This window comes from Portunus trituberculatus, chromosome 17 (assembly GCF_017591435.1).
Source record: "Portunus trituberculatus isolate SZX2019 chromosome 17, ASM1759143v1, whole genome shotgun sequence".
Taxonomy (NCBI): domain Eukaryota; kingdom Metazoa; phylum Arthropoda; class Malacostraca; order Decapoda; family Portunidae; genus Portunus; species Portunus trituberculatus.
Genome location: NC_059271.1, coordinates 10,471,720 through 10,484,219, shown reverse-complemented (window position 1 = coordinate 10,484,219; position 12,500 = coordinate 10,471,720). Strand labels below are relative to the sequence as shown.

General features: G+C 40.7%; 1 protein-coding gene across 1 annotated transcript in view; it reads right to left on the bottom strand.

Annotated features, from left to right (window-relative positions):
* LOC123505059 (agrin-like) overlaps positions 1 to 12,500 on the bottom strand; it is a 336,722-nt gene that overhangs the window by 33,193 nt on the left and 291,029 nt on the right. The window contains 5 exon segments of the mRNA XM_045256087.1: positions 4,047 to 4,154; positions 6,188 to 6,324; positions 6,637 to 6,953; positions 10,250 to 10,379; positions 12,213 to 12,328. Of these exon segments, the coding sequence (XP_045112022.1) occupies positions 4,047 to 4,154; positions 6,188 to 6,324; positions 6,637 to 6,953; positions 10,250 to 10,379; positions 12,213 to 12,328 (808 nt within the window).

The window sequence follows — 12,500 nt, the reverse complement described above, 5'->3', positions numbered from 1 at the left end:
CCATCTATTTCTACATCACCTTTAAGCTGCGCACTAAAGAGAAATGTGTCTTGCATTATGACAAATTTATTTAGTTCAAAACTATCTAAAATGTTCGTGACTATTAAAGAAAATACTAATTGCGAAAGGGTGAATGAGCCGCGAAAACGGACTCATATGGCGCCCGAGTAACGAATTGAGCAAGACAGCAGCGAGGGTAGGCCAGTATGTTGTGACAGGCTGCCACACGCGACATGACGCATCTCGAGACACGCGATCAAATCTTTACTGGACAAATAATTCCTCTGCAGCATGAGGACTTATTTACAACGCCAAAAATCAATCAAATCTGAGTGCAGTTTGTGCAAAAGTTCACCTCTGCCTTGTCATTCTTTTCGTTTGTAGATGCAATAACACAGGGTTCGAAGCAGAGGACACTATGCCTTTGTTCTCAGAATGAATCGCGTGGCACAAACAAGATACATACAGGAACAATAGCGCCGCGGAACTCACAGTGCAGTGCTTAGTGCTCTCATGATTCAATCATTGCTAAGGCAGTTTCTACAATTCTCTAATAAAGATGACTAACGAGTTTGGACATCAGCTCTAATTGATGAAAGTATCATTGCAAAATTAAATACTCTACCATATTTGCTTTTCTTGTACTGGTATTATAAACTCCCATAGCTAATATTGGACATGAATTAATAGGCCTCTATAAACTACAAACTAACAAATAAGACATTGCTTCTCCACACATACAGTAGTAGCGACAAGTCAGTCACGATCCTTACAACAGTTACTTCACGTTTTACTTCAGGAACTTTTAAATCTTTCACTGTCAGACAATTATCCTCTAATCGTCTACATTTTTAAAGATGGTTTTGTACTACAATCACATCACTAATTCAGTAGTTTAAAAAGGCATAATGAACTTTTTTCTTCTTATTATTTTCTTTCTGCTCCTTAACACCACCACTTGGTAGCACTCTTACTGTTAAGAAAAGATGACTAGGCTAACTACATGACTACGTGACACGCCTCTCCATCGTTTGGTGAATATAATGATGACTGAAGCTCTAGCGCTATACCGGCATACTATCTCTCAGATTGTTCTCCTCAGACATTTTTTTTTTTTATCTTGTGAGGGTGAATGAATGCGAAGCGAAGATATTTCTTACTTCAGATAGGAACTGATTTCTCATGTCTCAGGAAATGTAATATATTCTTTTTGTCAAGTGTAATGCCCAAAAGACTTGACCTGGGCGAAATGAAAATCAAGAGAAGAGGAAATGGCGAGAAAAATCTAACCTGATATGTTTTTGCAGTCCTGTGACATAGGTACTTCGCGCTTGCATGCATAAATATACAGATATACAGATACATGCATACGTACATAAATGAATCTATAAATACTCGCATATGCAGTGGTTGTGAAACCTTGGCATGGGTGATATTGCTGGTGCGTGTTAGATACTGCCGGCGAGAAGACAAATGTTACACTGGTTGGCTCACGTGCAATACTCCCTCTGTAAACATCATTTTGGTGCATTGTGTGATTCCCAGGCGTCACCTGAGCCGCGGGTGCACCTGCCTGTCTCACTCCCACTGCATTCATCACAGCCTGCTCATCACATTTCACTGCCAGTACGGGACATGGCGAGGCGGCCGCTGCACACCACTCGCTGCATGTCACTGCAGGATTGGACTCGTGGGATTCCTGCCGCTATGAAATGCGAGTGCTCATTTATCTCTGTGGCATGTACTCCACTCTGCCGCGACTAGTCCAGGATTGCTGAATGGCCGTGAATATTACAACAAAATAATAAACAAAAACCTCATAACGTTTGGCAAGGGAAACATTTGGCGGTGTGCAACGTGCGTGCGTGACTCTGTAGCAGCCTGGCGGTGGAGCCTTGGCCGGGTGAGCGTTTAGCGGGACACCTGATGGCTGATGGATGGCACGGCGCTCCTGTTTCTGGATATGTATAGAACTTCGCCTATTCAGTCTGATGGAAAACATTCATCAGATGAACTGCCTATCAGTCTTTTCTCCTTTTAAGTGTCATTGTTAATTACGTGGTGATGTTATACGGATATTGAAATGAAAATACATTCATACAAAAGAGAGATAAATAAATAAATAAAAAAAAAAAACTGGTCTGAAGCCTCCTCATGACGCTTACGATCATAATTTCAAACTTACTGGAGACTTTCACGTCTATTTTCGTGAATCTAGTGACAGTTAAACAAGAATTTGCATCATCAGTGAAAATAACATTGATGATAGTTCGACAGATCATCACAGCGGCCTTTGAAAACAGCTTTCATAATTGTATGGAAAGGAAGAAGAAAAAAAAGAAAAAAAAATCTACTTAATATTCCTCCAACAACATAAACTAAATAAAATAACATCAGCATCACTAAATAAAATAAATAAACAGAAAAGTACATCATTAGATAAATATAAATGATAAAAATGAGACTACACGATGTCTGCATTATTTGACTTGCTCAATAAATAATCAAATAACAGAGCGCTCCGATAAAGAATGCATATATTTCATCATCTATTTATTGAGAGAGAGAGAGAGAGAGAGAGAGAGAGAGAGAGAGAGAGAGAGAGAGAGAGAGAGAGAGCACTGATAGGAAAGGAGTCAAGATCGATCTCCAGATAAGGTCAAACGAGCTGTCCTTTGAAGTAAGTTAAGGTTGCCTGAGTAGTGTTGTTGACTTGGATGCTCTCTCTCTCTCTCTCTCTCTCATCCAAAATCCATCCAAGTCTGAATGAAACACAAGGGAGAAGCTTCGAACAAGAGAAAGGGAAACGATCCGAAACCGGCAACTGCGGCTTGAAAGAGAGAGAGAGAGAGAGAGAGAGAGAGAGAGAGAGAGAGAGAGAGAGAGAGAGCTAATGTGATCGACATTCATCCTTTCTTGGTCCTTTCTCTCCTCTCCCCTTACCCCCTCCTCCCTTCTTCCCTCTCTCTCTCTCTCTCTCTCTCTCTCTCTCTCTCTCTCTCTCTCTCTCTCTCTCTCTCACTCATCACGCCTCGTAACTCCAGACCAATAGAAATCGTGGCGTCCCTCCGGGCATTGAAGCAGCGGGTGTTTACTTCCCGTGCTCGGCTTAACTGGCAAATACCTCAATGCGCCTCTTCATGTCTGCTCTCACCTTGGATTTCCTTCCTCGATATTCACATTTAAATATTGAAAGATTACGTTTAGTATTTTCTTTGACTCTTCTTATTTTCAACTTTGGTTTTGTCCTTTTTTTTTAAATTTCTAAGATTATATTAAGTAATTCTTAGTTTCTATTTTTTTTCTTTTGAGAGAGACAATGTAAGGTTTATTTTTCGAAGGTCTTTGCCAGTGGTATAGACAAAACAGCGAACATTTTTTCCACTAAAGCTGTTTTTGCCACAGATGAACTCAACTAACAGTCCTTTTTTTCTTGAAAGTTTTGCCATTTGTATATACAATTAGTAGACTTTGTCTCTGAAGCCTTTGCTAGTGGTAAAGATAATAAGCTGATATTAATTTCTGTAGCTGTTTTTGTCCATGATAAAAAACAAGCTGGTCTTTTTTCCCTTAATGTTTTGTCAGCGGTAGTTACAATTAGGAGCCCTTTTTTTTCTGAACTTTTTACCAGCGGTAGATACAATTAGTGAATAACTTTTTTCTAGCAGGATTTACTCATGGTCTGCCTCTCTTGTACATGAAACAAAATGTACCTTTCTATAGAATATCTTCAAGTGAAAGACAAATCTAAAAGTGAATGACTGAAACCTAAACCTAAATGATCGACAGATTAAAGACTGAAATCCATATATGAATGACTGAAATATACAAGTAGAAGAATGAAATTAAAAGTGAAAGCCTGCAATCCAAAAGTGAAGGATTAAAATCTAAACATGAATGACTGAGATCTAGAGAAAGACTGAAATTTACGTTAAAAAATACAATGAATCTACAAGTAACTGACTAAAACCTAGAAGTGAATGACTAAAATCTAGGTGAAAATAACTGAAATGGACAGGTGAATGCTACAAGTTTATTTTACTCACGTGCCGTATGTGCTGACGCTGACCAGGGTTCGCGTGAACAGCTCCACAGGTTTGGGTGACTTGAGAACTATGCGGCCATTCCCAAGGTCAATGCGAGCCTCTAAATACCTGAGAGAGAGAGAGAGAGAGAGAGAGAGAGAGAGAGAGAGAGAGAGAGAGAGAGAGAGAGAGAGAGAGAGAGAGAGAATCATACTTTTTTTCTATTTCCTTGTTGTGTATCCCATTCCCCAGTTTCTCTTAAGTTCTAGTTACTATTATTTGTTGTGGTATTCCTACGTATTAGCTGGTCTTTTCAAAATGCTACTATTTTGAAGCTAATATCTGATGGTTTGACCTTAGTATCTGTTTTTACTTTTTTTTATGTAAGAGGGGAAAGCTGGCCAAGGGAAACACACAAAAAATGGCCCACTTAGTTGCCAACTTCCTTGTGAATCCGAAAGAGTTAGCCGAAAGAAAGGGATAAATGTCTTGAAACCTTCCTCTTAAATGAAGTCAAGTCATGGGAAGTTGGAAATACAGAAGCAGGCATGGAATTCCAGAGTTTACTAGAAAAGGGAATGAATGATTGAGAGTGCTGGTTAACTCTTGCACTAAGGAGTTGGACAGGGTAGGGATGAGAGGAAGAAGAAAGGATTGTACACTAACTGGTCTTCTTTATAACTTTCTGTATGCCTTTTTGGAATAATTACCTGCTCTTTTGAACAGTCTTCGTGGCCGTTTATATATATATATATATATATATATATATATATATATATATATATATATATATATATATATATATATATATATATATATATATAATAAGCGATCTTTTTATCTAATATACCATGTACTTTTAAAATTTATTACCTGCTCCTTTGAAGTAACTACCTGTCTTTTTTCTTTTTTTATATATTTTGCGTCTTATCATTTTCTTTTAACTTGCTACACTTGCTACTTTACTTTCAGAACTCAATACGTACCATTTTTCAACTTACTAACCACTCACTTTTATTTTTAACTAATTATCGGCTCTTTTGAACTTATCATCTGCTCATCTAATATTCACTCCTACTCTTTCTATCAATTAAACTAAGAGCTGATTCCTCCACATCATCCGTGCTCAGCTCTCATATAGAAGTGAATAATAACTAAGCAAACATTTTTTCCTTATAATTAGAAACTCCGGTAGAAATTGACTTCCTCTTTTATCTCCTCTTTCTCTACGATCTAAACTGGAACTCAGGATCTTTACTGTGCCCTTAAAATTCCTTCATCTCTTGACGTTATGAAGTGCCATTCCAGACGCTTTTCCATCCTTAATAATTTCACCTTTTCAGCCCACGTAATAGCTTCTGTGTAAAAGTAAACAGCTAACGAGAGGACATCAGTAGGGTAAGTGGGTGCTTCTCTCTATATATTAAGGCTGTGCACGGCCGGAGAATTAACCCAAAGAACAGTAAGTGGGAACGCGTTAAGGAAGGATAAGATGATGAAGTAAATTTAGAATCTGTTTAAACTCGCAAAGAGAGAAAAACTATACAATAAATGAGGAAAAAATAGGCAAAAGATTAAAATGGAAGATGAAAAAGCAAAATAATGGCAAAAAAAAAAAAGCGATAGATGAATTACGTTTAACAATAAAAAAAGAAAGAAAGAAAACAAGAAAATAAATAAGCAAAATCAAAAAGAACAAATAAGAGAAAAACAGCACAAATATCCACCAATAAATCCAAGCATCACGAGAGAGAATTAGGACAAAATTATGAATGTAATTATAAAGGAGACAAGGGAGCAGACAAACAGAAAAATGCAAAAATAATAAAACCCCTTCAGTGCTATGGACATTATTTACTAACACTCAGAGAACTGTAAACATAGACTGAATGGCCGTATATCAAACAAAGCCAAACAAAACAAAACAAAGAGAGAAAAGGCGTCCATCTCATTTTTACGTCTCAAAAATTGTGTAAGAATGTTTGATGGGGCTTTTCTTCAGCCCTTCCCGTTGCCTTTAGTAGCAATATCTCTTGCATAAACATAAGAGACTACAGTAAAAACTTCAATGTCATCCAAGTTACTATTATATGGGAAAAATTGTCTAGCAGAGAAATGTCTAAGTGAACGCACGCAGGAACCTATAAAAAGTGAGGACGTACCCGCGGTTGAGGACAAGAGCGAGGAAGTCACCGTTGCCTCCGAGGTTTTGCTGCACGTACACCAACACGCCGTCCGCCTCGTGTGCAGAAAACTCCACCTCCAGCTTGACCTTTGTCGGTACAGACCACGTCATCATCTGTAGGAGAGAGAGAGAGAGAGAGAGAGAGAGAGAGAGAGAGAGAGAGAGAGAGAGAGAGAGAATATTAAATGAGTCAATGTACTGAAATGAACTTACGCTATCGGTAAAAAAAAATAATAATGGCAACGATGTAGTAGTAGTAGTAGTAGTAGTAGTAGTAGTAGTAGTAGTAGTAGTAGCAGTAGTAGTTATAGTAGTGGTAAAGACACTATTTCCTTACAATACCTTAATAGGGGAATGTAAGTACAAGAGTGGGAACAAGAGACTAGGCATCAGGTAATACAGACTGAGGTAGGTCAGCGTGCTCACCTGTATGTAAGAGTTGCCAGAGAATGCAGGGATGTCATAGGGTAGCTTGGAGGGCGGGGGCGGCGGGGGATGCCTGCCGTCCTCCTCTGAGTCTATTTCCGTCTTGGGCGTCACCACCTGGCCGGGCGTGTCAATGATGGAGTTGATGGAGTGGGCGGCGCTGGCCGAGTGGGCGCGTGTGGAGTGGGAGGTGTCGACGTGTCTGCGGGTGGCCAGGCCGTGGTGCTCCGTCAGGCCTCGTCCAGGCCACGCCCAGTCATCCGTGGACCAGCCATCCTCGGCAGTAGAGCGGCGCACGGGAGCGTCTGTCCACGACTCTGCGGGAGGAGGGTGGTGGCGTGGCTAGAGTCTTGTTGCTCTTCCCTGCCAGCTGTTGTAGCTATAACTCTAACATGCGTCCTTTTCATTGTATGTGTATCGCAATCAACCGTTTCCTTTTTGTAGTTCTGTTTTCTATCCTGTTTATTTAGTCCCATTAATCGTTTGTGTGGTTTGAATTTTCTTGCTTTTGTATTTCGTTTGCTGTGTCTCTTTAACTCTCTAATCTGTTGTATTAATCATTACCTGACTTTCTTTCTATTTTACTGCTCTTCTCTATCAAGTGATGTTTCTTTCTCTCTCTATATAACCTCGATTTTTTTCTGGTTGATTTAGTCCTATACATTAATCGTGTGATTCCAGTCGTATTGGTCTTGCTTTTTAGCTTTTGTTTCAGTAACGTTCTGTTCATCCATCTTATCTATCATTTATGTGATTTGAATTTTAATGTTCTTTCCTATTAACTGATCTTTCTCTATAGCCCTCTGCACCAGTGATTCCCAAACTTTTTTTCTGTCATTTCTCCCTGCATCCAGTTCAACCATTCCCTTTCATGTGTATGAGAGAAAGAGCCCTCCCTTCAGAGCTCATGTTTGAACGTGAACCGAATGGTAGATATGGCGCCGCCCATCAACAACAGGCGTTCTCTCTCTCTCTCTCTCTCTCTCTCTCTCTCTCTCTCTCTCTCTCTCTCTCTCTCTCTCTCTCTCTCTCTCTCTCAGACATGAGAAAATCCATCTGAGAATTTTTTAGTTAGTAGGTAGTGTAATTATTTCCCCCCTGGTAGTTTCAAATTCTCCCTCAAGGGGAAATTTCCCCAGTTTGGGAACCACTGCTCTATACTTTACTTTATCATGGTCACTCTCTATTCTATCCTGATCTCACGTCCCTAGTTTACTGTTAGTTGCAGGCCGTTAAATAGTTACCTCTGTTATGAATTAATGTCTCTTGGAATCCGCTTCTTTCGGTTCTCATGTGATCACTTCTCATGTAAACTCCTTACCTTTATCAAGATCCACGCTCCTTCCTCCACTCACACTGCCTTCCTCACATCAATTTTGGCTCAGTAATTCTCTACTTGGAGCATCATTCAATCTGTCAAATATCTTACAAAATTTCTTTTCCTGTTAACCATTCTTATTGTTTATGATTCTTCCCAGCTTCGTCATCTTCTCTTTTTCCATGTCCAGTCACTCAATAGCTTACATAACTTCCTTTCCTATCACTTACTCATTGTCCATGATTCTTCCAGCTCAAACGCCTTCCACATTTACATATCATTAGCTATTCATGCCTCTTACTAACTGTGTCTATAAATTTCCTGCTTTACTATCCTTAACATAATGTAGGAATATGTCCGCTTGCCTGCATAAAGCTCTATTTTCTCCAGCATCCCCGCCATCATCCATGTTTCATTCTTCACACCTGACACCCTTGTAATCCTATCCATGCTTCACTGTCCTTAGCATAATGTAGGGGTGCGTCTCTCCTTCTCAAGAATTTTATCTTCTCCAGCATCCCAACCACCACCTATGTTTCATCCGCCTCTCCGTCCCTCATACACCCACAACTCATATATTCCTTCATTCTGCATCCGTTCCTGACCCAGTTCCCCTACATACCCAAATTTCATCCTTCATTCATCCTTCACACACTCCACACAACCCACTGTACACTGGCACCGGCACCATACCTTCCTTCTTTCACCACACATTACTGATCAACTCCCTGCCACCAACTACACCTCATCCTTCACACTCCTATACACCGCCTATGCTTCATCCCTCACACACTCACAGACTTACACAAGAACCTAACAGCTCATTCAACACTGACACCATCCCGCCATCCCTGCCTTCATTCACCACCCAAACGTTCCCTCTGCAGGTTCTCCCACTTCACGACTCAATCTTCCTACCCACCAACGCCTCCTCGAATCTTTCCACTCTACTTCACGACCGTCAGGATGAAGCACGATAAAGTTTACTCCAATGTTGACCCGGAACAAACGCCGATAGAAGGCAGCACCACCTTCAGCAGCGGCCACCAAAAGTCTGGCTACACGAGGAACTTCGGAAACGGTAGAAAGAAAAAGAAAAGAAAAAAAAAACAATTAGGATGGAGATCGTACTGTGAAGGAAGGAAGGGAGGAAGGAAAAAGAGCAAGGTTCAGTTACAGTACAGGAAAGAGAGGAGCAGATAAGAGAAGGAACACGAAGAAAATACTTGTAGGTATCAACGGGGGAGGAAAGGAGGAGGAGGAGGAGGAGGAGGAGGAGGAGGAGGAGGAGGAGGAGGAGGAGGAGGAGGAGGAGGAGGAGAAAGAGGAGGAGGAGGAGGAGGAGGAGGAGGAGGAGGAGGAGGAGGAGGAGGAGGAGGAGGAGGAGGAGGAGGAGGAGGAGAAGAAGAAGAAGAAGAAGAAGAAGAAGAAGAAGAAGAAGAAGAAGAAGAAGAAGAAGAAGAAGAAGAAGAAGAAGAAGAAGAAGAAGAAGAAGAAGAAGAAGAAGAAGAAGAAGAAGAAGAAGAAGAAGAAGAAGAAGAAGAAGAAGAAGAAGAAGAAGAAGAAGAAGAAGAAGAAGAAGAAGAAGAAGAAGAAGAAGAAGAAGAAGAAGAAGAAGAAGAAGAAGAAGAAGATGAGGAGGAGGAGGAGGAGGAGGAGGAGGAGGAGGAGGAGGAGGAGGAGGAGGAAGAGGAGGAGAAGGAGTAAGAGATGAAAACAGGGTTATGAGTAAAAGAAAAATGGGAGAAGTTCATATTATTGGCAAGGGACGAGTTGGAGAGAGAGAGAGAGAGAGAGAGAGAGAGAGAGAGAGAGAGAGAGAGAGAGAGAGAGAGAGAGAGTAATAAAAAGTGAATGATGCAGGAGCACAAGCCATGAGAGAGGCGCAGGAGGGGAAGGAGGAGGGAGACAGGTAATGACATACTTCGGACAAAGGCACAAAGAACAAGAGATGGATGAGAAATAAAGGATCCAGGCGCACAATAGAGAGAAGGAAGGAAGGACGGGCAAGAGCAGGAGCGATGATAAAGCCGAGACACCAAAGACCATCATACGTACAGTCGTGGTCACATGTCTAGTCTCTTTTTGCACTCCCACTGTTGGTTGACTCTCAAAACCCCACAACTCGTGGACAACGTAATAACAAAACACGATTCTGGCAAACCAAAGGACTTAAGATTGCGGGAAAAAAAGACTGAACAACTTGGCTCTTGTTGATTATTGACATGAACTATACAAAGGGTATGAAGGAAGAGAGAGGCAATACAGTACAATAGGAAAGAAGTCACTACCCACCGGCGCAAGAGCCAAAGGCCACCACTACGATGTCCGCCTGCTGCACACACGCCTGGTAGCGAACCTCACACTCAGAGGCGTAAGTCACTCCGTCAGATCCACACACCGTCAGAGTCCCGCCAGCGCCGCTCTGCACAGGGAAGAAGGAAGGAGACAGAGTGTATTATTACGTAGATAAACACATGCATTGTAGTAAAGAAAGTGATAGATAGGAGAGACTTACATAATACTTTATTCAAATGTATTTCAAGTAGGGAGTAATAAAGTTAATGACATAAAAGAAAGACATGCACTGCTTATTCTAGTTGTGTTTTAGGAAGAAAGTAGAAGAAGAATGCATTGTTAAGTAGAAATTTCCATAATAGTAAAGCTTATGACAGACTTTTCCAATTTTGCCCAATTAAGGGAGATGGAAAGAGTGAAATATAAGGTAAACACATGTACAGCAGTAAAGAAAGATGCGTGCAGTATTCTATTCACGTTGGGGGCTGTGGGAGAAAGATAGAGAAAAAAAAGCGATGAAAGAAAGAAATTAAACGCATCGTAGGAGGAGAGAGTGTAATAAAGGGTAGTAGGAAGAGATGAAAAGCATTTTTATGACATTATTTAATATGGCTAGCAGAGGACTGGTATGAAAGACAAGTACCGTGTTTTTTCGTCTGTATTATTGAGTCGTTGGGAGAGATGAGAGGAACATAAAGAAAAAGGTGATAAAAAAAAAGTAAATAATTTCATCGTGGGAGGAGAAAGTGTGATAAAGAATAGTAGGAGGAGTTTTCTGTGAAGTTACATATATGGCTGGCAGCTGAGTAATACGAAAATGTCTCAACCTCAGTTAATTTTTAAATGGGAGTATTTTTGTTGATGACGTTTTAGTAAAGTATTGTCGTATTTCTGTTGCCAATTAGTTCTCACATTAGAACAAAAAAAAAATATATAAACTGTAATTTTCCTATTCTCTCTCTCTCTCTCTCTCTCTCTCTCTCTCTCTCTCTCTCTCTCTCTCTCTCTCTCAATCTATCTATCTATCTTTCTATCTATCTTGTGAATTGGCAGCAGCAACAGCATCATCATCATCATCAGCAGCAGCAGCAGTAGTAGTAGTAGTAGTAGTAGTAGTAGTAGTAGTAGTAGCAGCAGCAGCAGCAGCAGCAGCAGCAGCAGCAGCAGCAGTAGCAGTAGTAGTAGTAGTAGTAGTAGTAGTAGTAGTAGTAGTAGTAGTAGTAGAAGTTGTGGTAGTCGTGGAAGTTGTAGTAGTAGTAGTAGTAGTAGTAGTAGTAGTAGTAGTAGCAGTAGCAGTAGCAGTAGCAGTAGTAGTAGTAATAGTAGAAGTAGAACCATCAACACTACTAACATTTTTTCTTTATAGGTGATGATGACGAAAGATGGAAGAGGGGCGAAAAGTGACGGCGATGATTGAAACATTTAAGTGGAGAAACTGGTGGTGGTGGGGGTGAAGGTGGTGGTAGTGGTTATGGTGTTATTAAAGCTCATGATGATGGTAAGAAGCATATTCTGAATAATTTCTGAACCACACTTCATCTTTTTTTATGCAAAAGGGAAACATGCCAAGGGCAACAAAATATAAAAAAAGGCCCACTTTAACTGCAAATTCCCTAAAAGATTTCAAAGGAATTAGCCAGAAGACAGGGAGAAATGTCTTGAAACCTCCCTCTTAAAAGAAGTCAAGTCGTACTTCCAAAAGGTCTAATTACGTTCTTTTAATGATTCTAGTGGCAAATCAATAAGCTTTCTAAATCTAACAGGAACAAACTCATGAGAACCCGATCTTTAAAAATTGTGAAAAAGAAAAAGAAGCACTTCTGAATATGTGTTTTTGAGTAATCATGGTGGTGGTGATGCAGGCCGTGGTTGTGGTGGTGGTGGTGGTGGTGGTGGTGATGGTGGTGGTGGTGGAGATCGTGGTGGTGGTGGTGGTGATGGAGGTGGAAGCATCACTTACCGGCAAGCAGTGGTTAGCGCAGGTGCAGGTCGCCATGCCGTCTTTCTCCTGACACTTTCCCCCGAAATGACACTGCTGCAGGTCACAGGTGGTGGCGGCGGGCACCCGTAGGTCCTCTGGCGGTAGCAGTGGTAAAGGAGGAGGAGGAGGAGGAGGAGGAGGAAAAGAAGGAGTGAAAAATAATTAATAAGGTAAGAGTTGAAATACAGAGGTAAAACAAACTTCGTATCCTTAAGAACAAGAATGAAACAGTAACTCAAGCAAAGAAAAGTGAAATATTCCAAAACT